This window comes from Pristis pectinata, chromosome 4, assembly GCF_009764475.1.
Source record: "Pristis pectinata isolate sPriPec2 chromosome 4, sPriPec2.1.pri, whole genome shotgun sequence".
NCBI lineage: Eukaryota > Metazoa > Chordata > Chondrichthyes > Rhinopristiformes > Pristidae > Pristis > Pristis pectinata.
Window position 1 is genome coordinate 103,603,397 of NC_067408.1, and position 27,297 is coordinate 103,630,693.

Consider the following 27,297-nt stretch of genomic DNA (forward strand, 5'->3'; position numbering starts at 1 on the left):
TCCTTGAGCACAGAAACAGGACCCATGGCCCACTGTGTCCATGCCAACCATCATGGACCCAGTCACACTAATCCCATTCTTCCATCAATGCCCCCAGATTCTACCCCTCACCAGCACACTAGGGACAATTTACAGTGGCCCATTGATCTTTGGGGAATAGCACCTCACCTTCTGACTGGGCATGTTGCAGCTTTTTGGACTAAGTATTAAATTCTCCAAATTTAGGTAACTTATTTCTCTATTTGTACTGGATGGTTTTCCATAGGTCATCCATCCATAATATTAACTCAGTTTTTCTCTCTCCACAAAGTCGACTTGATGTAGGCATTTGCTACAACTCAATATTTTACATCTCTCACGTTCCTTTTTTATGTTCTCTCCAATTTCCCTCATTAATCTATCAATCAGATGGCTCTATCAACAGCTTATCACTATGCCAACCCTGCCCTCACCCAATAACAGATATTCCCTTAGTCTTAACTCTCATTTCTCCATCCTCTCTCCAACTTAAAGCTGGTTGTTTTCTCTCGTTCTTAAATCTGACAAAGGGTTTTTGATCTGAAACATTAGCTTTGTTTCTCCCTCCATAGATGCTGCCTGTTTCCAACATTTCCTCTTTTCCTTTCACTGGACAAATGAGTCAGGAGGACTACACGGGTAAAGTGAGTCAGGCTGAAGCTTTCTAGTGTTTTTCCGGAGTAAACAAGCAGAAGTTATTTTGGTGAAGGATTAGTCTGGGAGCCGTAGTATCCACTTCAGTTGGATGCGATAGATTTATTCAACCATTACAATGTCATTTGCTGCCTTGGCCAGCCTTTCCTTTCAGCTTAAAATTAAATTTAAGATTGACAATGTTAAATTCTATCATTTCATGATCATTCCTATCCAAAAGGTCCTTTACTGAACCATCTTCTCTGGTATAAAAAATGCCTGTCCGGTCAGTGGCTCCCCAAAATATCATCCTAAAAAATTATCCCAAATGCAATACATTCCTGTTCCAAAATTGCTTTTCCTGCTTTCGACTGAAGGCCCCTGGGGCTATTGCACTACGCTTGTTAATGCTTCTCTAGTAAGTAAGTTGTAGAAATTTGTGATATTGTTCAGCAATTTTCTTCTATTACACCTCAGGTGTTGTTCTATGCACTCACCTGTCCACCTCGGTTTCTCCCCTCCCATCTGGTCCCAGCTATCATCTACCAGCATCTCTTCTCTACCCCCCCCCCCCCAACCCCCATTGTACTGATATATATTGGCAGTCTTTCCTCTTCCTTCTGTCCTGATGCACGGTCTCAATCTGAAATGTCAACATACATCTTTTTTTCCTCCACAGATGCTTCTTCACCCACTGCGTTCCTCCAGCCTTCTGGTTTTTATGCAGTCTCATTTTTCTTCATTTCACTAAATGATATGTGGACAGATTTGAGTTAGGAAACAATTATGTGACATTCCCTAAGGCATTGTAGGTGCAGCTGTTGCAAGTGTCTCATGAAGGTACATGCTGTTACCAAACATTTCAATTAAATATAGAACACATGCATTGCTCTTGAAATAGTTTCTAAATTACAAATCATGAAAATTTAAGAATGAAACCCCTCTGCAACTTAAAATACACGTTTTTAACTTTTCAAATTCTGATGGTCTTTTGACCTGAAATATTAACTCTTTCTCTCTTCACAGATGTTTCCTGACACACAAGCATCACCAATATTTTCTGCTTTTATTTCAGATATCCATAATCTGCAGGTTTTTTTAAGCAAGTCAATTAAAATACTTTTATATTAGCTTAACCCTCATGCTGGCTAGCAGCAATCTTGGCCTAAAGCACATTTCCTGAGGCTTGTGAAAATTTGTCTCCTTAACCATGTGCTTTAAGTGAAACCAGTATATTTGTTTTGGTGTTGCCTCTAACAGTGAAACTCATGGCCTGAGTTTCAAATCATGAGTTGAATCAAAGTCATAAATCTGATACATGTTTCTCTTAGCTCTTGCATACTCCAGTAAGTCTTGTGTTTTTGCATACATGTACTCACACTGATATTCTTTTGCACACCGTAACCTAAAGAATTACATAGCTCTGCATGGCATTGAAAGTGATGAATAAGCTCACTTCCTATTTTGTTTTCAAGCTTCTCTCACTGCTAAATATCAGAACGGCAAAATTAAATCATGAAATACCGGCAAAGGAAGAAGGAGTAATTCTGGTATCTTTCCTTCTCTCTAGAGAGAGGGGAGACAAAACATTGGCTTAATGCCTCATTCAAAGGATGGCATTTCTAACAGCACAACATTCAAGGATAATGTTAGATACCAGCCGTAGATTTTAAATATTGATTGCCCTCGCAATGCCATGAATTGAGTAGGAAGGTATAATTTTTTTAGTCTGTAAAATAACATTTTCATTCCCTCTGGGTTTAAAAGAGAAAAGAAACTGTTAGCATTCCTAATCTTAATTGTGAGAGAACTCCACAGCCAGCTTTCAGAGCAAGCAGCCTTCCCACACAAAGATGACTCTCATAACCCTGGCTCCAAGTTTTAAAGAAAGAACTTGCACAGAAATGGCACTGTTTCCTTGATATGATGCAACAGGTTCATAGCCAATGACATGTTTTAAAAATATAGTCAAAATTAAGCAAACACAGAAGCTAATGGGAGCACAGCACAATCCCAGTGCATTCATCCAGGGTAATTTGTCGGAGCAAGATTAGTTAAGGGGTAGATATTGGCCGAAGCACTGGGGAGAGCTGTTGCCCTGGGGTCTTTAGGTCCACTTGAAAGCATAGATGCACCTTTGATTTAACAGTTCATCTGAAAGATGACACCCCTGAAGATACAACGAACCCTTCATAGCAGCGTAGATTTTTGTGCTGAAGCTTTGGAAGGAAAGAGATACGTGGTTGAACCATCAGAAGTTGTGTCCGCTGAACCGTGGTTGAAACTACTACAGCTAAGAGTGGGGATGGTAGGCAGGAGTCACCCAGATTTCGGTTACCAAACTTTATATGAAGTTAGGTGATCTTCCTCGCAAAGTAGGAAACGGTTGTTTTCTTCATTAAAATCCAGTGCACGCAGAAAAAGCACACAGAACTTCCCCAATACATTTCGTGTACACTCAGGTCTAGAGGCCCCAGGAGCAGGATTAGAAAACAAACCTCAAGGCTGCAAGCCTACGTCAAATCACTATTAGAGCTCAACGTCCTTTGTGCTGTCCCTCAGCATCAAGGGCGACTTGTTTCCACTCCAATTCATCATCAATTGTACACTGAAGTATACAAAAGAACATTCCTTACACTAAACATCCACAAAATAAAAGTCCTCTGCTGTGCAACACCAGTCACCCCAACAATAAAGTTTGCAATGAGACCCTGGGAAACGAGAACCACTTCCCATATTTTGGGAATTACCTCTTAGAGAAGGCAGTCATTGGTAATGAAATTCACCATCCCCTTCAGACTTCCAGCACAGCCTATGGCCATCTGAGCTCAAGAGTGTTTGAAGATCCTGACCTCCAACCCAGCAAAAAATTCACGTCGTACAGGGCAGCAGCAATCCCTGCAAAAGCCGAGATGCAAAATGCGTGTTTTCTTCTTGAATGCATCAAGTTCTGGTTTTGTGTAACACCCACAGTGAAAGGAACATTCAGAATGCGACTGAGAACCTTGAGGCCATGCGTCAGGAGCACAGAGATCCTGGATAAAGGACGGAGCAAAAACACCTCTGCATAAACTACCCAGCTGCCTGCCCCATCAGCCACCCCCTTGTCCCATTTATGGAAGTGTCTACAGAGTCCACATTGACCTCATTAACCAGCTCAGAACCCAGAAAACTGGTGCGGAAGCAAGACACCCTTCATGGTCCAGCGATTCCCAAGTATAAGTGCGGATTTGCATTTCATCAAGGAAGCTCCGAGCACATCCTTGAATCATTTTCTCTGTCCACACGATAATCTGGAATAGATAGGGGATTGGCAGGCAATACAATTGCAACAGCTGTAGAGGGGGCTTACCTGTTGTCTGTCACAGGGAAGGCCATCACTAAGGTATTCCTCAACCACTTCTTCCTCCCAGTGGCAGTGTGGATTCAATCCATATAGCTACACAATGGATGTGATTGTCCCCTACCAAACTCAAGGAATAGCATCAACTATATGTGCCTTTTTCAATCCCACAGAAGACTTTGCCTCTATAAATTGAGAGGTACTGTGGAACATTCCTGTCAAATCTGACCACCGACAGAAAATCATTCAATTCATCTTATGCCTGTGACAAGATGGGATACAAGCCAAAATCTTACCAATAGGTCCAGAACAGACCCAATCCCAGACCCAGCCTTGGTGAAGGGTCTTGACCAAAAATGTCGACTGTTTCTTTGCCTCCATAGATGTTGCCCGACCTGCTGAGTTCTTCCAGCACATTGTGTGTGTTGTGCTAATCCCAGAGTTGACTGGTCTCAATCAATGCTATGCCATTGTTCCAACACTATTCTCAATCTTTCTCACCAGGTTACTGCACCTCACTTCCATCAAGCTTCCCACTAGGAGCGGATCTAACAAACAGGACAAAGAAACTAGTCAATCGATGTCATCTCCACTCCAGAACCAAGGTCACCCAAACTTCACTTATCGAGTTGCAGTATGCAGACAGTGCTGACGTACGTGAAGGGCAAGCTTCAATTCATCATCGATTGTACATTGAAGCAATATAAAAGAAGGTGCCTTTCACTAAACATCCACAAAATAGAAGTCCCCTACCAACTTGCCCCTGCTGTACAACGCTAGTCACCTCGACAATAAAATTTGCAATGAGACCCTGGGAAACGAGAACCACTTCCCATACCTTGGGAATTACCTCTTAGAGATGGTAGTCCTTGATAATGAAATTCACCATCACCTTAAGACTTCCAGCATAGCCTATGGCCACCTGAGCTCAAGAGTGTTTGAAGATCCTGACCTCCAACCCAGCACAAAGTTCACGGTGTACAGAGCAGCAGTAATCCCTGCAAAAGCCAAGTTGCGAAATGTGTGTTTTCTTCTTGAATGCATTCAGTTCTGGTTTTGTGTAACACCCACCGTGCTAGCATCCAAGGATAGGACACTAGCTTGGAAAACTGGACTGGTTGTGGAAATTCCTCTTTGGAAGCTTTTGAGCTTGAAATGAACACTACTGAAAGATCCAATGCTAATCCAAGATTGCCAAATACCTACCATTAAGTAGACAAGCAGTTGGCATCTGTCCTTCTCCACAGATATCTCACATATTTTTGGAAAACTAAAAATTAATTGCTTATTTTGCCATCGGTTCAAATGGGATGAGGAACAAGAGATGACTAAAAAAAATTGTCCAACTCACATTGGTTAGGGACCTTTAAGCCTGACTTTTTTTTGCTTAGGGAATTAATACCCAAGATTGGACTCAAATGTAATGCGATGATATACAACCTTCAGTAAGAATGTGTTAATCACAGAATCGTTTTCCTTTGTCATACATTTAGCAGTAGGGGTTATGGAAGGGGAAGTTACTGAAAGGAAGGCTAAGAGGGCGGCACGGTAGCGTAGCGGTCAGCGCGACGCTATTACAGCGCCAGCAATCGGGGTTCACTTCCTGTCGCTGTCTGTAAGGAGTTTGTACATTCTCCTGTGTCTGCGTGGCTTTCCTCCGGGTGCTCCGGTTTCCTCCCACGTTCCAAAGACGTACGGGTAGGTTAATATGGGTTTAAAATGGGCAGCGCGGACTCGTTGGGCCGGAAGGGCCTGTTACCACACTGTAAATAAAAAAGGCTCATGGTTGGTCACATGGGTGATGTATACTCTTGGAACATTGAGGCAAATGCTGTAGCAAAGAAATAGGATTTAAACAAGAATTTGATAATGGTCTAAATCGAGAAAGAAAGCATGACTTCAGATAAGTGTGAGGTGTTGCATTTTGGAAAGACAAATCAGGGTAGGACTTGCACAGTCAACAGTAGGGCCCTGGGTGTGTTGTAGAACAGAGGGACCTAAGAGTACAAGTATATGGTTCCCTGAAAGTAGTGTTGCAGGTAGACAGGGTGGTAAAGAAGGCTTTCGGCATGCAGGGCTTCATCAGTTATGGCACTGAATATAGAAGTTGGGATGTTATGTTGCAGTTGTACAAGACATTGGTAAGGCTGCATTTGGAATATTATGTTCAGCTTTGGTCACCCTACTAGAGGAAAGATGCTATTAAGCTGGAAAGAGTGCAGGGGAGATTTACGAGGATGTTGCCAGGGTTCGAGGGACTGAGTTATGGAGAGAGGTTGAGCAGGTTGGGATTCTTTTCATTGGAGCATAGGAGAATGAGGGGCATAGATGGGGTCAATGCACAGTCTTTTTTCTGGGAATCAGGAACTAGAGGGCATAGGTTTAAGCTGAGAGGGGAGAGATTTAATAGGAGCCTGAGAATCAACTATTTCACCCAAAAGGGTGGTCAGTATATGGAATGAGCTGCCACAGGAAGTGGTTGAGGCAGGTACATTAATGACTTTTAAAAGGTACTTTGACCAGTACAGAGAGATATGGGCCAAACATGGTCAAATGGGACCAACTTAGATGGGAATCTTAGTCGGCATGGACCAGTTGGGCCAAAGGGCCCGTTACCGTGCTGTATGACTCTATTATTAAAACAAATGGAATAAATTCAGAAGGCTTGGGTGAAATCAGTGATAAGAAAATACTGTCCCTGAACATAGGAAATACAAGATACTCAGAAATGAAACTCTTGGTAGGAATTTCAAAGCTAAATCAAAATCCTTAGGACAAGAATATCAATGCTATGGGAAGAAGTGGATGGTGAACAGGATGAAAACAAGAATTTTAGACAGGAGAAAGCAAAAAAAGAAAGAATGGAGACAAGCTGCAACTATTTTGAGACGTAACTGAATTACAACGCTGACGTGGCAAATTTCGAGAAGGACTGGCTGATGAAAGGGAAGAAAGTGATCAGCTATTTACAGACTGCATTGATTTAAAGATAGCCTTCATGTTGTTGCTAGGCAAGGAATCTGGAGCATGAGCTGATCGCCCTGTGTGTGAGCGAGAGAGTGAATGGCTGCAGAAGAAGTTACAGAGACACAGGGTTTCTGTTTGCGAATAGATTTAGTGTTAATGATCATCAGGGAAGCAACTCCTGCCGTGGGGAAGAGACTGTCACCCACCTCTTTGCAGATGGTAGATTTACTAAGAGGATGTGAAGGAAGATGCAAGGGTCCGTGTCCCGGTTTATCCCCAGCAGGTGCGCAACAGAGGACTCTCTGATCTACAGGCTGTTCCCAGGGACACACACACCGAGACAGACATCGAGTGCTGCTGGAAAGTCATCAACTCAGTGAAAGGCGTCCTTTGGTCTGCCCGAAACTTGTTGGTCTTCCGGCACAGCGAGATGTCCATAAGGGAATGCTGCCGACTGACACGGTCCCGGCTGCAGGAGTACAGGCTGAGGGATGCACTGAAGCTCGGTGCAGCCAATGGTAAAGCTCCATGGAGAAGGACCACCATCTAGGGTCCTTCTGCTACCGCACATGGAGGGGCTGAGTCGGGTGGGGAAGCCCCTCAAGCAATGACAGGGTGCATCACCCTAGGGTGCCACATAAGTGGTAATGGTGTTATGATTTTTTTCTTTTAAAAAGTTACACTACTGAATGTAATAACCATGAATGTAGAAGTTTTGCAGATTTTTCCTTTATGTATATTTTAATATGAATAAAGTCTATTTCTGAAATTAAAGAAGCACCTCCTATACAACAGGATGTTCACCCTACGAGTTAATGGCAGGGAGATCCATCAGTACATTTGTTAGTAGCAACTCTGACTGGGGGTATGAGAAGGAAGTACAGTAACTCAGGATATATTTGTACAGAATCTGAAAGGACATTTGGGGGAACTTTATAAACAAAGTACAGGGAATGTTGCTGGGAAACATAAAACCATTATGGAAATGAATTATGGAAAAGGTAATGGTGTTCAGACCACTGCCTAAGAGATTAAAAGCTAGTCCAATGATTTATGCTGTGCAATGACCCAAAAGGATAAAATAGATTCACATCAGGTAAAACTGCCTAAACCTCAAAAGATGCAAGAGAGAGTAAAAGGGACTGTTCTGAGCGTGGTTGATTAAATGGTGGCAGTACTGCCACCAGCCTTTCAGGGAGCAGGTAGGAGAAGTGACTGGAGGCGGTGTATGTGCCAGGGAGACGTATACAAATTTTGTAAACAAATTAGTAGTTAATATGGTCGAACAGATCTGTGCAACCCGAATTCATCTTGAGCTAGTTGGAAATGTGTGAATGCTCTGAGTTTAAGTGTCAAAGCTTTAATTCACTGTGGAAATATGTATTGATTTTGAGGTTCTGCCATTTTCTCAAAAATAACTGGTTTTGATTTAGTTACAGTGCTTCTGTCTTCTAAAATGCTAATGAGCAGCCAGAAATGGAAACTTTGTCTCAAAGAATGGAAATGTATGGGATTGAAAAGTATTTGCTTCCAAAATGAAAGTGAAGAGTTCTGCTGAGTACGGATTAGAACAATTGCTACAAAAGCTGGATAACTGGGTTTGGGCAATAGGCATTTTTTGAATTTTTTTTTTCCTGAAAACATGTTAGTATAAAGTGGAATAAAACGAGGATGAACACAGGGAACTGTGAAATAATAGTTAAAGTTGTTGGGCGATTATCTGCAATTGTTGATTCAGTATTGACTCCTGAGGGCTGCTTTATGCCTAGGCTGTTCCTTGACTTTATGTTGAACTTCATCTGAAAAATGTAAGAGGCCAAAGACAGGTTAGAATGGGAGCGTGAAAGTTAAAGTGATGGGCAACTGGAATCTGTGTCACCCTAGCGGACTGAAGGAAGGTGCGCTGTAAAATGGTCACCTAATAACACCCACAAATATGCAAAGATACAAACCAGGAGAAGGAGTAAACTACTCAACCCCAGAGCCTGCCTCATCATTTAATAAGATTTTTGCTGATCTGATCATGACCTCAACTCCACATTCTTGTCTCATCTGGTAACCTTTCACTCACTTGCTTATCTAAAATGTTCAGACCCTGCTTCTATCGCTTATTGAGTAAGAGTTCCAAAAGCTCACATCAACCTGAACAGTGCCCTGCATCATCATAGTTTTGCTATGACAGTTAGTAAGCCTGCTATTCCCTGGTTTCCATCTCTATTTGAATATAGTTACCAGGACTTTATCCAACTACTCTAAAACTTAGTTAAGGCTTCTACCTCCTGCCCATTTCACGCAGTGAGCTACAGACCCCAATCTACACAGAGAATGTTTCCCCTGTACCAATTATCATAAAACTATGTCCCCTGGTTACTGGCCCCTCTTTGTAGGGATACGTAGGATATTCATGTTCACCATGTCTAGGCAGGTTATATATTTTTAGAAATTGGCAATAAATGCTGACCTTGCTAATGGCCACATCCTGTAAAGAAAAAAAGAAAGAATACCTGAATGTAATCTTTAATCAGCCTCCATCGTACCAGAGGAAAACAAACAGTCGACCTTTCCACACCAGCATTCCTCGAGGCTGCCAACATCCTTGGAAATGTCCCAGGAAATCTTCTCTGCACCTTCTCCAGCACATCACATCCATCTAGTAGTGGGGTGGCCCCACCCATACACAGTACTCCAGCTGTGGGCCAAGGAATGAACTTCAAGAGAATGGAGCCCATGCTAGAGCTAGCATGGGCTCCTCTTGAATTTCATTCCATGGTCAATAATGGCAAATATCTTGCATGCCAACTTATCATCTTATCTACCCATTTGCTACCCTCAGGGATCTGTTCCTCTATTATTATCCATTGCCTTGGCTGTCCTCTCCAAATGCATACCCCAGACTTCATGGAATGAATTCCATTTAAAACCATGAGATATAGGAGCAGAGTTATGCCATTGGCCCATCGAGTATTTCCCTCTCAACCCCATTCTCCTCCCTTCTCTCAGTAATCTTTTATGCCCTTACTAATCAAAAACTTATCAACTTCTGCTTTAAATATACCCAATGGCATGGCCTCCACAGCCATCTGTGGCAATGAATTCCACAGATTCACCACCCTCTGGCTAAAGAAATTACTCCTCATCTCTGTTTTAAAGGGACATCCTTCTATTCTGAAGCTATACCCTCTGGTCCTAGACTCTCCCACTACTGGAAACATCCTCTTCACGTCCACTCTATTCAGGTTTTTCAATATTCAGTAGGTTTCAGTGAGATCCCCCCCTCATCCTTCTAAACTCCAGTGAGTACAGGCCCAGAGCCATCAAATGCTCCTCATACATTAACCCTTTCATTTCTGGGATCATTCTTGTAAACCTCCTCTGGACCCTCTCCAATGCCAGCACATCCTTCCTTAGATATGCGGCTGAAAACTGCTCACAATACTCCAAATGTGGTCTGACCAATGCCTTTTAAAGTTTCAGCATTACATCCTTGCTTTCATATCCTAGTCCTCTTGAAATGAATGCTAACATTGCATTTGCCTTCCTTACTACTGACTCAACCTGCAAGCTAACCTTTAGGGAATCCTGCACTAGGACTCCCAAGTCCATTTGCACCTCCGATTTCTGAACTTGGTCCCCATCTAGAAAATAGTCAACACCCTATTCCTTCTACCAAGTGCATGACCTTACACCTCCCTACGCTGTATTCCATCTGCCATTTCTTTGCCCATTCTCCCAACCTGTCCAAGTCCTTCTGCAGACTCCCTGCTTCCTCAACACTACCTGCCCCTCCACCTATCTTTGCATCATCCACAAACTTGGCCACAAATCCCTCAGTTCCATCATCGAGATCATTAGCATATAACGTGAAAAGTAGTGGACCCAACACCAACCCCTGCGGGACACCACTAGTCACCAGCAGCCAACCAGAAAAGGCCCCCTTTATTCCCACACTTTGCCTTCTGCCAGTCAGCTAATCTTCTATCTATCCTAGTACCTTTCCTGTAATACCATGGGCTCCTATCTTGTTTAGCAGCCTCATGTGCGGCACCTTGTCAAAGGCCTTCTGAAAATCCAAGTAAACAACATCCACTGAGTCTCCTTTGTCTATCCTGCCTGTTACTTCCTCAAAGAATTCCAACAGATTTGTCAGGCAAGATCTCCCCTTAAGGAAACCATGCTGACTTCGGCCTATTTTATCATGAGCTTCCAAGTACCCCCAAAACCTTATCCTTCATAATGTACTCTAACATCTTACCAACCACTGAAGTCAGGCTAACTGGCCTACAATTTCCTGTCTTTTGCCTCCCTCCCTTCTTAAAGAGTGGAGTGACATTTATGATTTTCCAGTCCTCTGGAACCATTCCTGACTCTAGTGATTCTTGAAAGAGCACTTCTAATGCCTCCACAATCTCTTCAGCTACCTCTTTCAGAACCCTGGGGTGTAGTCCATCCAGTCCAGGTAACTTACCTGCCTTCAGACTTTCACCTTCTCCTTAGTAATAGCAACTACACTCACTTCTGCCCCTGACTTTCTCAAATTTCTGACATGTTGCTGGTCTCTTGCACACTGAAGACTGATGCAAAATACTTATTTAGTCCATCCGCCATTTCTTTGTTCCCCATTATCTCTCCACTGTCATTTTCCAGAGGTCCAATGTCTACTGTTGCCTCTCTTTTACTCTTTATATATCTGAGAAAAATCTTTTGTATCCTCTTTTATATTACTGGCTAGTTTACCTTCATATTTCATCTTCTCTCCTTTTTAGTTGCCTTCTGTTTATCACACCTTCGCCCAGCTATGGAGTCTATTGATCTCCCCATGCAGATGAGACTTTCCTCCTCACTACTAAACACTACCAATTTTGATACCATCTGCAAACTTCTTAATCATGGCATCCACAGTTAAATCCAAAATCAGTGACACAACTATGAGGAGCCTGTCTCAGCACCACATACATCTCCCCACCCCATCACTGAAGCTTCCATTGACAAATCCTTTTCGCTCTCCACCACTGAGCCAATCTTGGGTTCCATGAATATAAACATATGAAATATGAACAGGAGTAGGCCATAGAGGTCCTCGTGTCCTACCATTCAGTAAAGACCAATCAGATCATTCCACTTGGCTATCTGTTTTCCAATAACTCTGGATTGCTCTGTAGTCCAAAAATCTACCTTAGCAATATAAACACTGACTCCACACCCTTAGTTCCCTGGACAGAGAACACCCATTTTCACAATCTCTGGCAGAACTTATTCATTCTCATCTCAGTCTTAAATGGGTGACCCTTTACCCTGAGTCAATGTACCCTAGTTTGAGATTCTCCCACCAGGAGAAATGACTGTTCAGCATCTCCCCGCTAAATTTACATGTTAAATCACTTCTCATTCTAAATTCCAGAGAGAATCATCCCGTCTACTCAGTCTTTCATGATAAGACAACCCTCTCTGTTCGGGCAACAAAGTGAACCTTCTCTGCACTGCCTTGAAGGTAATTTTAACCTTCCTTAAATTAGGAAACCAAAGAATGTACGTATATAGTACTCCAAATATTTTCTCACTTAAGCCCTGTTGCGAGACTTTAGTGTTGTACTCCACCCTTTTGCAATTAAGACCAGCATTCTATTTGCCTTTTTCAGTACTTGCCATACCTGCATGGTAACTTTTTGTTCCTTCATTGAGCTACCCAAATCTTCCTGAACATTATGTAAAATTCTGGTTTTCTATTCATTCCCCCAAAGTGGAAAGCCTTACAGGTGCTTTTATTTTCCTGATCAGTCTGCCATGGAGAACTTCATCAAGCACCTTGCTGAAATCCATGTAGTCCACATCAAACACTTCACCCTCCTTGCAACTCCCTCAATCCAGTCAACCAAGTTATGACCTTCTCTGAGCAAATTCATATTGCTTCGAATGCTGATTTTTTTTTTGTCCATCCCTAATTTCCTTGCTGACTTCCAGTTAAAAACTGGTCATGAAACTTGGATACGTGCCTCACATTTAAAATCTCCCAAGCATCCTGTCACCAGTGCCAAAAATTATTTGAGCTCCAGTGACCTGGTTGCATAGAAGTGCAAAAGCCAATTTTTCCAAAGTGTGCAATTTCATCCAGAATTGATTGCTAGTGCAATCTCCCACAGGTAAAACCACTTCCACGTGTGATTTGTGCATTAAAAACAAATGTGCAAAGGGATCCAATTTCTAGGTCACTGGGTCTCTATACAGTTTGGGTTGCACCCTGAGTATTGTCTGAGTGAACAAGATCAGGGGTGCTTACAGTCACAGCTAAAGATCATTCTTGGGAACGTGAACATTTAGCTGACCCTGAGACCACTCAGACCTAGAGTCCAACTTGGAGCATGTGCGCGCGCACACACACACGCACACACACAGAGCTACAACATTTACTGCACATGTGTGGCTCTGGTGGTTGAGGGGAACACAGTATGATCTTCCAGACATTTGCCCATGTGCAGACTCTTATGTTTCATCCTAGCATGTGTTTCAGTACCTCACAACATAGACCACACCAACCTTCCACCTGCTTAACCTTCACAACACAGAGCCACACACACACACACAAAGTTATTGGAATAGCATTATTGATCATCCAGAAAGGGTTCTTTTTTTGTTGTATAAACTCATCTGTTTCTCAGGGATCTTCCAGCCTTACCTGCAGTGGACCAAACATGCCTCCTGACCACCAAAGCGATTGACTCTTAAATTACTCGAGAATGCAGGTAGATACCTAAACTTACACAGGTTATGCAAGCATTCACCTTTTTTTTTCCCCCCAAAGAATATTTTATTTTTACACAGTATGCTGTAATGATCTGGAGTGCTTTGAGATGAAGATTATAGCAGATTCAACAGTAATGTACAAAAGAGATTTGGATAGATATATGAAAAGGGTATATTTGCAGGGCAGTGGGGCAAGTGGCTTCTTTCTGTGCAAGAACATTTCATGGCCCATCCACAAGAGTGCAGCTGAAGCAGTAAAAGGCCACCCTGACCAGTAGGAGCAGAGCAGATTGGTGGCAGGAGCACACCACATACGAGGATGGATTTGGGGTTAGTGGGGATGAGATCCTAGTGTCAGGGTTGAGAGAATTGGCTGAGAGATGTATACTGCATGGGTGGAGATTGGTGCGGACTAGGGGTTGTTTGGTAGCTTTTCACACTGGGCCCAGGACTTCTTCATAAGGAGGTGTACTCTTTCCTTACTAGAGAACTGGAACAAGTGTTACCTGCCACCTGGACCAAAACAGAGCCACAAAAGAGAGAAAGGGAGAAAGAGAAGAGAAAGGGACGCTTACATTTTCACAATGCTGGGATGCTTTTGAGTACTGTTGGATTATTATCATTGTTGGACAGCAAGCTCCCACAAATAGCAAAGCCAGATGGTAATTTTTTTGTGACATTAATTCAGGGCCAAATATTGGTCAAGATACAGATTAGGACAGGGATCTGAAAGCTTGGTCAAAGACTTTAAACAAGGCAAGAGAGGGAGAGGGGTGCACAAGTTTATTCAGATAAAAGATCAGCCATGATAGTATTGAATGATGGAACAGGCTGAAAAAGATCTGAATTGCCTAGTCCCTCTATTCTTCTGTGTTGATGGGGGACTTCCAGAACTTTGGACAGCAAAAATCTTTTGTATTTTAGGGCTCATAATGAGGGTCTGGGTATCCCTAAGTTGACTACCCAAATCCCCATTGCATTTATTAGAAAGTAAGAAGGCTTTAGAAGGGCTAGGGACACATGTCCATGTGTCCTTTATATATGCAGGATTTGATTTATAGAATACAATTTCTAGGTACAAGGAAATGAAGTATCTCAAGGATCATAGTGGCAGGATGTTGATACATCTCTTGAAGACATTAGTAACATAAGGATAGGGGTTAATGTTAGTTGAAGGGAGGAGGAATTCTTCCAGTATGGTAGCCTCCTGGCACAGAGAATTGGTGGTGTTTATATTAAGGGTGATCCTAGCTTCAATGGGTGGATTAAGAGGTTTGACTTGTTTTCTCCTACCTTAGGGAGGTGAAGGTATGACTGCCAATAACGAAGCAAGGAAAATAAAAGTCAGCACTGCACACAAAGCCAGTATTGCAGGAGTATGGAAATCTAACAAAGCTGTAGTGACAGGAGAGGGAGGGATTGTCTGAACACATTTTGCCCAAAATCACATTGAAAGAGGCGGATAATTGACAGGGATTAAAGTGATTGGGTTTTCTACAACAGTCCTGGTCATGGCAGCTTTCCCGCATTATCCTGGTTACTGTTTCGACATCGTCAGTAGTTGTCAAAAGCCTGGTAGTTCGGGCCAGTGGGCTGAGTAGTGAAGCTGTGGCCCCGCCGGGTGTACACCGTCATCATAACTGCAGATATTACCACGAGCATCAGGCAGAGGAGAATTCCGAGACCCACCACTGCCCTCAGCGCCGAGATATTTTCATCCAGCTCCACCACAGGTTCATCATCTGTTAGAAGATAAAAGCACAGACGTTCTTCTTAAGCAGTTTAATTACTTTGATATCATTATGGGCTAGAAAACTGTCCTTGAAGTAGTTAGTGAGGAATTTACTGGGGCTACAACAATGTATTGGTTAATGGTACAGAACTGGTGAAATAGTGCTTTATTCACAATTGTTCTGCTCTTTTCTCCCCATAACATCTAGCATCACCTGAAAATATAGACATCCATAGTCTCATGCAAAAGAATTCATTACAGAAGGAGCCATTCGCCCCATTGAGTTTTGGCCAGCAGTTTGCACAGCAATCCAGTCAAACTAGATAATGGGAACTGGAAAATGCTAATTGAAGTATAAATATTGGAATGATAGCACGGTTACCTCCATTACTTGTGATGCAGCATCTTTTACATTGTGCAGGGTTTTAGTTTAATGTCACATCAAAAGGATGGTGTCCTCTGGTAATGCAGCACTCCCTCTGGATTGCAATGGGAGCCTTGGTGGGGCTGAAGAAGTACTTAAACCCTCAATTTTTCAAGATTGCTACCAATGCAGCTTCAGTCCACACAACAGTAAATGCACTCCAGGTCAAATCAGCTGCTTCTTAAATTTACAATCAGTTCTTAGCCCTGATTTCACCATCCTCAATGTCAGTTTCCATCCAGATCCCCGAAATTATTGCAAACTATATTTGCTGAAATGAAGAAGCCTAGTGTTATGTAAAGAGAGACCTCTTCAATTCCTAATATCAGATTAAGTGGCACATATCAGGATCATCTGTTAATATTTTTGTGAAGTATCTTCACTGCAATAAAGATTCTGGCTAAAGGAAAAATTATTTTATCACTGAAGTGAGTGTTTTTGAAGCTCCTGCAGTTCCAATCCAAATATATGTCATTGCTACATCATGTCTGCATAATGTTTGACAATGGATCTTGCACGTCAAAGCCGATATAATTGCAGAGTTACATGGAATCAGTGACAAAACACCTACTTCCTCAATCATGGCAAACAATGCATATCTCAGTTTTTGGCTTGCATTGCTGGTAGATGGTTTGGATTATTTTGACATCATTAAGTGTTTAACTTGATTAGGCAGCAAAGGTCATCATTGTTCACTCACCCGTGTGCTGCCTTTGACTGAAATGTTTTGGGCAATACAGAAATCGCCATCACTTACCGTTGCGGTATCTGCGATACAGGGGCCCAAGTGACACAGTCCTCTCTGCAACAACTTCAGCACCCTCGATTGAATGCAAGCCACTGCACGACTGGTTAAAGAAGACAAACATGAATTAATGAGAATCAGTGTCAGCTCCATTCAGGAAGCTTGACTCTGTCTAAGACAAACAGCATAATTGATGGGTATTCCCTCCACCACTGGCATACCGTGGCCGTGGTATCCACAAATGCACTGCAGCTATTTGCCATGACTACTTTGACAACCCCTTCCAAACTCATAATCCTATCCACAAGGTTTCCCTCCAAGTCACATACCACTCTGACTGGAAATATATTGGATAAAAAGGGTGGAGGGCAGGGATTAGCGTGTTCCTTCAGAGTCAGTAGAGATTTGTTGGATTGACTAGCCTGTAAAAATTCTTTGACTACGAGTAGCGTCCCATTGACTAGTTTAAAACTTCACATTTCAGCCTAGGTGCAGGAAGTGTGAAAATGCATGCAGTAACCCACCAAGCTAACTTCAACAGGACCCCCCTAAACCTGCAGCCTCTCCCATCTAGAGGGACAATCAGAACACCATTTCCTGCATAATTCTGTAGTACCAGACAGACTGCAGCTCATCATTTGGGAGATTAGCATTTTACTTCCAGACTACTTAAATTATCTAAATTGAATTCTACAGTTGAAGTGGGATTTGAATTCACGCCTTCCTAACTGTGATCTTTAGTCCAGGCCTCTCCATGTATTTAACTGCACTGCTATCACTCCCCAGTATGAAGATTTCCACATGAAGAACTAGCTTTAGTATAGTAGCTTTCATAGCCAAAGGTTTTTCACAGCCATTGAGGTACTTTTGAAATCTAACCACTGTTACAAGGCTGCCAACTTGCACACAAGATCACACAAAGAGTTTTGAGTAGATTATGGTCTAGAAAACCACCTGCCCAGCAGAGGATCAGTACAGGCTCATTGTGTGGCATGACAGCAACCACTTGATTATTGGCCCACCACATCAAATTCTGCAGGATTCAAGACCCAAGTGGGCCAAAGTTGTCCAAAATGACAGCTATGGTTTCAACTATCCAAATCGATCAAGCCCCAGTCCATTATAGCAACTGAGTAGCAAACATCAACTAATTTAGAGCCTAACATGGAGGCAGTGGAAACCGAGACTGTGTATATTGTTTGATTGCAAGAAAAGTCAATGTGCCATTTGCAGATTGTCATGTCATGTAATGAAATGGCCAAAGGAAATAAAGTCATTCATTGCCTTTACTCTAGATTAATAGAACTGGACCTACCGGCTGGCAAATGGACCCATTCAGTTCCAAGCAGACCTGAGTCTGGCAGTGTATATAGACAAAAGGCATGCTAATGAGTGAAAACACTTTCAGAGTAAAATTTGCACTAGTGGAGTTTCCATTTTCAGACATTTTTATCTGTGATCCTGGAACTGGGCATCTGTAATGGGAAAAAGCAAGAGAATGTATTAAGAATTAAGCAGTTAAAATTTATTTAATAAGACTCGTTAGTGCCGGTCCTGAACCTCAGTTATTCGACAAATTCATAAGTTCTGCAGTGGTGAAGAGGAGGAAATGGATCTTGTCATTTTCATTGAAGAATAGATTGCCTTGAGATACATGGATAAGACAAATCACATGTACACAACCTGGGGTATGTCAAGTGGACTGATTCCTGTGGCCATACAATGACCATATTTGCTCTCATTGCTCAGAAGGAAAATAGCAGGGATATTTCCTGTCCTCAACATCGTACTGATGATGTGTGCTGAACCGGGCGCCTGGATGGACAATTTAGTCAAAGCAGGCACACACACTATATCCATTGGGCAAAGTGTCTGAGAACAGTCCATCTGGGAAGAGGAGAATATTCCAGGGGACCTTGTCTACACCAGACAGGAGTCACTGCCTTTAAGTTGGAAGAGGATGGTGAGTTGGACACAGGAAAGAGGGAAAATTAGAACTTCAAATACAATAAACAGATTACATTTCAGTGTATGATGAATTCATACCTTGATTTTATACATAAAAGATAATCAGTGGTTTTTCACAGAAAACCCCACATTAATCTTCAAAACCAGGCTACCTGGCATAATTTGAGCACTCCTTCCATCTTCTTTCCCAAACTCCAACCAATATCATCCAATAAAACTGATTTCCATCTCTCTCCATCCTCCATACATCTTCACTTACCCAGTTTTGATAATTGTATACAAAGAGTCGCTAGTTGCGTTGTTGCTTGGTGTTGCCCAGCACTCTGCAAGGATCAACTTGGCTCTGTTGTCTGCTGTATCAATTGATACTTGTATGGACACTTCATCTTCAGGGTCCAGAAGGGGGTCTTCCAATAATGTCTGGTTTCCATTGAAGGTTTCAATGCTGGCCATGTAGTTTTCAGTTCCTTCCAGGCTCATTCGATTCCTCCTTGAAACAAAATATTTGAATTGTTAAGAGCCTACAACAGAAGCAAAGTTTTAACAAGTGTTCTGATTCTAGATGAATGTATGAAGTCAGCTATGTTTCCACAGGACCACCAGGTCAAGGAGACACAGGGTCAAATTGACAAAAAGCAAACTTGATTCAGGAATATTTTCTTCAAATGCCTTGAGAGACATATTGACAATAATAAATGGATGGAATTAAATACAAGGGGTAGAAATTCAGCCTCATTGAGTACATCTAAACATGCAGTTTAGGAGAGGCTGCATGTTGTACTCTGCTTTGAAATTTGAAGTCAATAAACAATTTACAACTGATATTATAATCGAGCCATAGAGTCAGAGAGTTACACAGCATGGAAAATAGGCCCCTCATCCCAACTCATCCATGCCAAGCAAGATGCCTAACTGAGATAGTCCTATTTGCCTGCATTTGGTCCATGTCCCTCTAAACCTTTGCTATCCATGTACCTGTCAAATGTCTTTTAAACGCCGTAAGTGCTTACAACTACATTGAGCGCTTATGAGTGAAGACAAAGTTCTGCTCCAGCTGCTTTGAGGATCTACTACTACTACTTATTGACTACAGCTCCACCTTCAATACCATAACTCCAAGCAAACTCAAACTCATCAAACTCCAAGACCTGGGTCTCAACACCTCCTTTTGAAACTAGATCCTTGACTTCCTGACCAAGAGACCACAATCAGTGAGGATAGGCAGCAACAGCTCCACCACAATTATCCCCAACACTGATACCCCACAAGGTTGTGTTCACAGCCCCCTACTTTACTCGTTATACACTCATGACTGTGTGGCCAGATTCTGCTCCAACTCCATCTACAAGTTTGCAAATGACACTACCATAGTGGGCCAGATCTCAAATAATGACGAGTCAGAGTACAGGAAGGAGATAGAGAGCCTAGTGGCAAGGTGTCATGACAACAACCTTTCCCTCAATATCAGCAAAACAAATGAGCTGGTCATTGACTTCAGGAAGTGGGGCGGTGCACATGCTCCTGTCTACATCAATGCTGCTGAGGTTGAGAGCTTCAAGTTCCTCGGTGTAAACATCACCAATAGCCTGTCCTAATCCAACCACATAGACGCCATGGCCAAGAAAGTGCACCAGTACCTCTACTTCCTTAGGAGGCCAAGGAAATTCACCGCATTGACCCTCACCAATTTTTATAAATGCATCGTAGAAAGCTAATGCATCACGGATCTATAATGGCAACTGCTCTGCCCAAGACTGCAGGAAACCGCAGAGTTGTGGACATAGCTTAGCACATCGTGAAAACCAGCCTTCCCTCCATGGTCTGTGTCTACAGATCACTGCCTCAGTAAAGCAGTCAAGATAATCAAAGAGCCCTCCCACCTTCCGTTGCACAAAATTCAGCATTATTGTGTGGGAGAAAGTGAAAAGGATTCACTTCTACATCCACATCAGTCCTACCACCATTCCTCCCCTACCTCAACCGCATTCCTACACCAGCAGCCACCTCACCATACACGAACAACCTGATCTCAGAAACCCGCTGGACTGGCAGCCTCGAAAATAAACAAACATTTTTGAAGAATGCAGTTGCTGGAAGTCTGAAATAAAAACAGAAAATGCCAGAGATACTTAGCAGGTCAGTCAACATCAATGAAAAGAGAAAAATAGTTAATGTTTCAGATTGCAGATCCTTCACATTTCAGGTGGAAATTTTCAACAGAAACATTAACTCAGTTTCCCTCTCCATCGATGCTGCCTGGCCTGCTGAGTGCTTCCAGCGTACGAAGACACAAGAGGCTGCAGGTGCTGGAAACCTGGAGCAAAAAACGAGCTGCTGGAGGAACTCAGCAAGTCAGGCAGCATCTGTGGAGGGAAATGGACAGTCGATGTTTCTTTCAGACCAGATGAAGGGTCTTAACCTGGGTCCATTTCCCTCCACAGATCCTGCTTGACTCACCAAGTTCCTCCAGCAGCGCATTTTTTTTCCCCAGCATGTTCTAATTTTATTTAGAACAGGCAGTCTCATTCATCAGGTACCACTGAGATACTGGACGGCAGTACTACAATTGCCAGGGTGTCTCAGTGGTACCTGAGGGAGTAGTGAACAGCCTACTGTTGGACTTTCTAGAGGTAAAGGCTCAACGTCTGCTCATAGACCTTTGCTCATTTCCTTGACCAGCCTGCTTCTTGATGGCAAGGACCACAGCAGAAGTTCACCCAACATTACTAGTGAGCATTAGTCCAGGAAGATGGGTTAGGGCTATCATGGCATTTAGAAAGGATGGCAGTTCTGTGCAGACTCCAAGGAAGAACAAAAATTCTTCCTTTATTTTATAGGGTGAATTGGAATAAAGTGAGAAGAAACTGATATAGATTATAAACAACTGCACATACCTGACTGATAGATTGGCCTGATTCTGTGCTGTAAACTTTATACACTTCCATGTGATTATAAAATAAGATACACGAGATATCTTTATTAGTCACATGTACATCGAAACACACAGTGAAATGCATCTTTCACGTAGTGTGTTCTGGGGGCAGCCCGCAAATGTCGCCACGCTTCTGGCGCCAACACAGCATGCCCACAACTTCCTAACCTGTACGCCTTTGGAATGTGGGAAGAAACCGGAGCACCCAGAGGAAACCCACACAGACACGGGGAGAATGTACAAACTCCTTACAGACAGCGGCCAGAATTGAACCCGGGTCGCTGGCGCAGTAAAACGTTATGCTAACACTACACTACGTGCCTGCCCAGTAACTGCTCAGAAAATCTGAGTTCATTGAAGTTTTCTACCATCCCCATCTTTATCACACTCTGCAACTACCTAATTGTTCACCTATTTATCCTTCTTTCTCCAAAAGTTAGCCAAAAGATTTTGCATTAATATTAAGGCAATTTATGAGAGGTTATTGTCTGATTTCATTTCAGCCTCAGTGGATGAAAGCTGATAGACAAGCCTAATTTAGCACGAGCCCCTTAACTCAGATTGAAACAGGACACCTTACCCATTTGGAGCATAGCCAGCAGGAAGTAAGAGGCTGTTGTCAAACGTGCAATTTACAGGGACCTCAAGGTTACCATCAGCAGAGACTGTGCTCGATGAAACAATGTTCTGTAGTGTTGTTTTCACAACTGTGTGAGTGTCATTCTGGAATAAATAATTACAACCATCAAACAGTTGTCAACAAATAAAAGAACATCACTTAATTTAACACATTTGCAGAAATTAAATGTCACAAGGCACCTCATGGGAGAATAATCAAAGGGAATTTGATACCAACCCACATAAGTAGAACAAGTGATCAAGGATTTGATCAAAAGCACATGGTACAAGGCAGAGAGGGAGATGCAGGGAATTTTAGGGAAAGAATTCCTAGGTGTAGACTCTAGAGATCTGCAGCATGGACACCAGTGTGGTGGAACTAAGAATATGCTAAATACCAGAATTAGGAAAATTCGCAGCTTTTATAAGGCATTTTTAGGACAATAAGAGCCTATTGGTTTGACTGCTTGGGGGCCAGAATAATGATAGAAACTTGTTGAATTTCCCACACAATTCAAGCCAGCAACAATGTGATTCTAAGCTTTGTTTTATTCTCTCCCATTCTCTCATCTGGGCAGCAGTACAAAGCTTGGTTCCAGGAACAACACTGATGAACATTCATGAGAGAAGTCCTCAATGAAGATTGATGGCTCAGGAAGGAGCTACGTCCATTTCCAAATCCAACTGAAATTCAATTTCAGCAGGTGTCACTGGGAAGCTGAACCTTCGGATCTCCTTTTTGTTCCTTGGCTTGGGAATACCAGACTAATTACGCCATCCACTCAAGTTGAGGTTGTAGGCCTGGATTTTGTGATCATAATGATAGCAAATTTATTTGTTTAGAAGTTACTTTCTGAAACTGGCAGTGACTTCCAGATTTCTGTCCATACTTAGTTTAACACCAAAATCCCAAAGCTGCAACTGGTGAATCAGTACACTTCCAGAGGCTACACTGTCTCTTTCATTGCAATTATGTCAAAATCCCTTGTACTGACATGAATTAAGCTATCAAGCTATTGCAGCCATTAGACCTGCAGCTAAATTCTTTGGAAATCTTATTTTTAATTATGAGGTCCAAATGAATATTTAAGTGTTCTAAACCTGAATAAGACATAAAAAAATTTTGTGGTCTTAAAAAAAATACTTTTATGCATGCTGTTTGAAATTTCAGAACATGAATATTTCAAAATGTAGGGGATCAGATTTTAAATGTTTACTTTTAATATTTCAGTTTCTATTTAGATTCTATGTTTTATCTTTAGTTAATGCTCTATAAAAGGTTTTGAAAATTAGTTTAAAATTGTGCTTTTTCCCTATGATTTTCTGTCTGGGAATTCTTCACTGTGATTGGCTACTTAGAGAGCGTGATGTCACAGCTGCCAGGCATTTTCTTGAACTCACCTAATAACAATAGGTATTGCAAAAGGGGAAGTTCTCAACTTGATATGTTAGGGTCAAAAGGTTTTCTGAGTAGTATTTATGGCTTGAAATACATTTAAATATTCACTTGGATCTCATGTCATTAAAGAGATATTCAATTACAGAGATCACTAGATCTTGGCAAGAGACTTTCTTCAACAGCAGCAGCAAGGGCTGTTGCTTCACCATTTTAATCATTTTCTTGGCTCTTGTGTACACAGAAGGTCTGTTTTTGAGTAAATACCAAGGGAAAACTTCTTTGGCACTTACGTTGGAAATTTGAGTTCCGCACTCAGTCCATCCGACCTTTAAGGCAACATGGGTCAAGTTTCCGAAGCTCCTATTGCAGTGCGAGTTCCCCAGATAAAGCGATGATGCTGGTATCTGCCTCGCTTCCAAAAATGATCGCTCCATTATGACAGAGATCTCATGGAGGTTACAGTTTATCATGATTGATTCAGCAGCTGCTGTAGTTGTGATCGGGTTGGCCACTATGGGTTCTACATTGAACATTGGAAGTGGACATAGAAAGTTGAAGACAGTTAGCCAAAGTATTTACACAGGTATCCTGTCAACTTCAAGCTTGGTTATGTTGTGTAGAAATAGGCTGGCTGTCTTCAAAGATCCAGTGGTGTGCTGCAGGGATGGGTGATTGGTCCTCTGATGTTTATCATATATATTAATGATTTGGATGAGAATGTAAGTGGCAAGATGACTAAGTTTGCAGATGACAGAGGGCAGGCACCGTAGTGTAGCGGTTAGCGTAACGCTATTACAACGCCAGCAACCCGGGTTCAATTCCAGCTGCTGTCTAGGAGTTTGTATGTTCTCTCAGTGTCTGCGTGGGTTTCCTCCAGGTGCTCCGGTTTCCTCCCAAATTCCAAAGACGTACAGGTTAGGAAGTTGTGGGCATGGTATGTTGGTGCCGGAAGCGTGGCCACCCCCAGAACACTCTACGCAAAAGATGCATTTCACTGTGTGTTTCAATGTACAGGTGACTAATAAAGAGATCTTATCTTAAAATTGGATGTATAGTTGGATCGTGAAGGTTGTCCAAGGTTTCAACAGGATATAGATCAACTGCAAAGGTGTACAAGAGAATGGCAGATGGAATTTAACCAGACAACTGTGAAGTGATACATTTTGGGAAGTTAAACCAGGGCAGGATATATACAATGAACGGCAGGGCCCTGGGGTAGGGCGTTGCTGGACAGAGAGACCTTGGAGTACAAGTGCATAGTTCCTTGAATAAGGGTGGTGAATAAGGCATACGGCATGCTTACCTTCACTGGCCAAGGTATTGAGTACAAGAGTTAGGTCGCCACGCTATAGTCGTACAAAACATTGGTTAAGTCGCACTTGGAGTATTGTGTGCAGTTCTGGTTGCCACACTACAGGAAAGATGTGATTAAGCTAGGGAGGGTGCAGAAGAGATTCACAAGGATGTTGTCTGGCTTGGAGGGTTTGAGTTTAAGGAGATCAGACAGAAGCTCAGAGTTAACATGACAGAGGTATATAAAATTATGAAAGGCATAGATAGGGTAAATAGCCAGAGCCTGTTTCCCATGGGAGGGTATCTAAAACTAAAGGGCATGGGTTTAACAGCCAACAATAAATCTACTGGTGTGTCCTTTTAACACTGCAGACATCATTCCTTAATTTGTAATGAGCCATTTGGCAGCTAATTACTTTTAAGCAAACTCAAACAGATTAAAGGTCAGAGTGGCTTTCTTTCATTTGATTTATGAAGCTGTGCTTGTGGGTAACAGAGTGCTGCAGCAAGTAAAGATGCTGGCTCAGTTCTAGTGACCTAGGTTCAATCCTGACTTCAGGTGCTGTCGGTGTGGAGTTTGGATCTTCTCCCTGTGACCATGTGGGTTTCCCTCATGTACTCTGGTTTCCTTCCATATTCCAGCCTTCTGGTTAGTAGGTTAATTAGACAGTATAAATTGGCCCTAACGCAGAGGTGGAGTCTCATTAAAAGTCCATCTGGTTCAATAATTTCCACCAGGGAAGGAAGGAAGTTATTAAGAATAATTTAAAGGAAATTAATAGAATGGGATTGCTCTGATGATCGGATGAAATGACCTGTCATCAACAAATATATTCTTATGCCAGAGACAGGTGTTAGTGACATTGGAAAGGATTCATCGTTTATCTCTATAAAAGCTGGACAAATTTTTACAACCATAATATTATGGCAGTGAAACTTTGACACACACAGATCTAAGAATTAATCTAATGTCTGAAAACTAATCCTAATGCTGCTGATAGTGAGTTTAGAGGTGGACCATATTGTAACACCAAAGTGTCAAAAAATTATCATCTCCAACAAGAGAGAATCACCTGCCCTTGATATTCAATGACATTACCATTGCTGAGTTCCCCATGATCAACATCCTGGAGGTCACCATTGACCAGAAACTTGATTGCACCAGCCACATAAATACTGTGGCCATGAGAACAGATCAGAGGCTGGGTATCCGATAACAATCAACTCACTTCCTGATAGCCTATAGCCTTTTCATGAGGCATATGTCAGGAACCTAATCGCCATATGCCTGGATGAGTGCCACACCAACAACGCTCAAGAATCTTGGCACCATCAGGGAAAAGTAGCTCACCAACATCCTGCTCATTCATAACCCTTCACCACCAGCACACCAGTCACACTGCACAGCCTTTGCTCACCTAACCTACCCCTACAGCACCTTCCAAATGGTGACATCTGTCACCAAAAAAAACAATGGCAGCAGCACTTGGAAACACTACCATTGGCAGCTTCCTCCCTACTTTGCTGTGTTATGACCTGGAAGTATATTGCAATTCTTTCATTAACAAAAGTCTTGTAACTCCTTACTCAACAGCACTGTAGGAGTACTACCACCAGAAGAGCTGCAGCTTTTTAAAGCAGGCAGCTCCCCACCAACTTCTCTCAAAGACAATTAAGGGATGGACAATAAATACTGTCCTTACCAGTGATGCCCAGGTGCTGAAAAATTGTTACTCTTTTAAAAAAAAGGGCAGAAATTAATGAATAATGTCCCCTCTCACAGCTGACTAACGTGGTCAACTTCAGTTGAAAATGATGATCAGTAACAGGGAAATGAAAATAAAACAGAAAGCTGTTCATGCACCAAATGGATTTGCTGAAAGTTATTGAACCTGATGGATTTTTAATGACAATCCTTGCCTTTCATGGATGCCATTACCGATACAAGCGTTTTATTGCCGATTTACTTAACCACTTGAATTATGTGATTCAGCTATGATGTGGGATTTGAATTCATGTTGTGAGACCAATGGTCTATGTGCTAGTCTAAGTGTAGCCTGCCTGCTATTATTAATGACCAGAACAAATGAAATGAAACAACTGCTTAGAATTGTTAAAGTGTCTCACTGTTTCAGGACAAAAACATTTACCTCTGCAGTTTCTGCCAGGTTGAACAGGGTTTGCATCTACAAAACTGTCAGAGCAACTACAGGTGTAGGACCCCTCTGTGTTGATGCACTTTGCATTGAATGAACAGTCATTGTCTTCAAGTGAGGCACACTCATTGTAATCTGTGATGAAAAGGCGAGAAGAAAATGATTGTATAACCCACCATTATTTACCATTGGTACTCTTACACCTATAAAATTGTAGAAATAAATATAAAGTCACAAAAATGTTGCAAATATGTTAGAAATGCATGTACTATACTGAAATCAGGCTTAATCCTAGGGTAAATCATACCCCTGTATGAATGTTGGGTAGAGG

The 27,297-nt window shown here is 42.2% G+C and overlaps 1 protein-coding gene across 1 annotated transcript in view; it reads right to left on the minus strand.

The window, feature by feature from the left end:
- Nucleotides 1-15,253: 15,253 nt before the first annotated feature.
- The window catches only part of LOC127569686 (uromodulin-like 1), a 99,475-nt gene continuing 87,431 nt past the window's right edge, over nt 15,254-27,297 (minus strand). The window contains exons 23-29 of the mRNA XM_052014486.1: nt 26,961-27,101; nt 23,808-24,037; nt 22,081-22,223; nt 18,828-19,058; nt 17,916-18,075; nt 16,613-16,703; nt 15,254-15,441 (exon numbers count right to left, since the gene is read on the minus strand). Coding sequence (XP_051870446.1) covers nt 15,254-15,441; nt 16,613-16,703; nt 17,916-18,075; nt 18,828-19,058; nt 22,081-22,223; nt 23,808-24,037; nt 26,961-27,101 — 1,184 coding nt within the window. The remainder of the gene's footprint in view (nt 15,442-16,612; nt 16,704-17,915; nt 18,076-18,827; nt 19,059-22,080; nt 22,224-23,807; nt 24,038-26,960; nt 27,102-27,297) is intronic.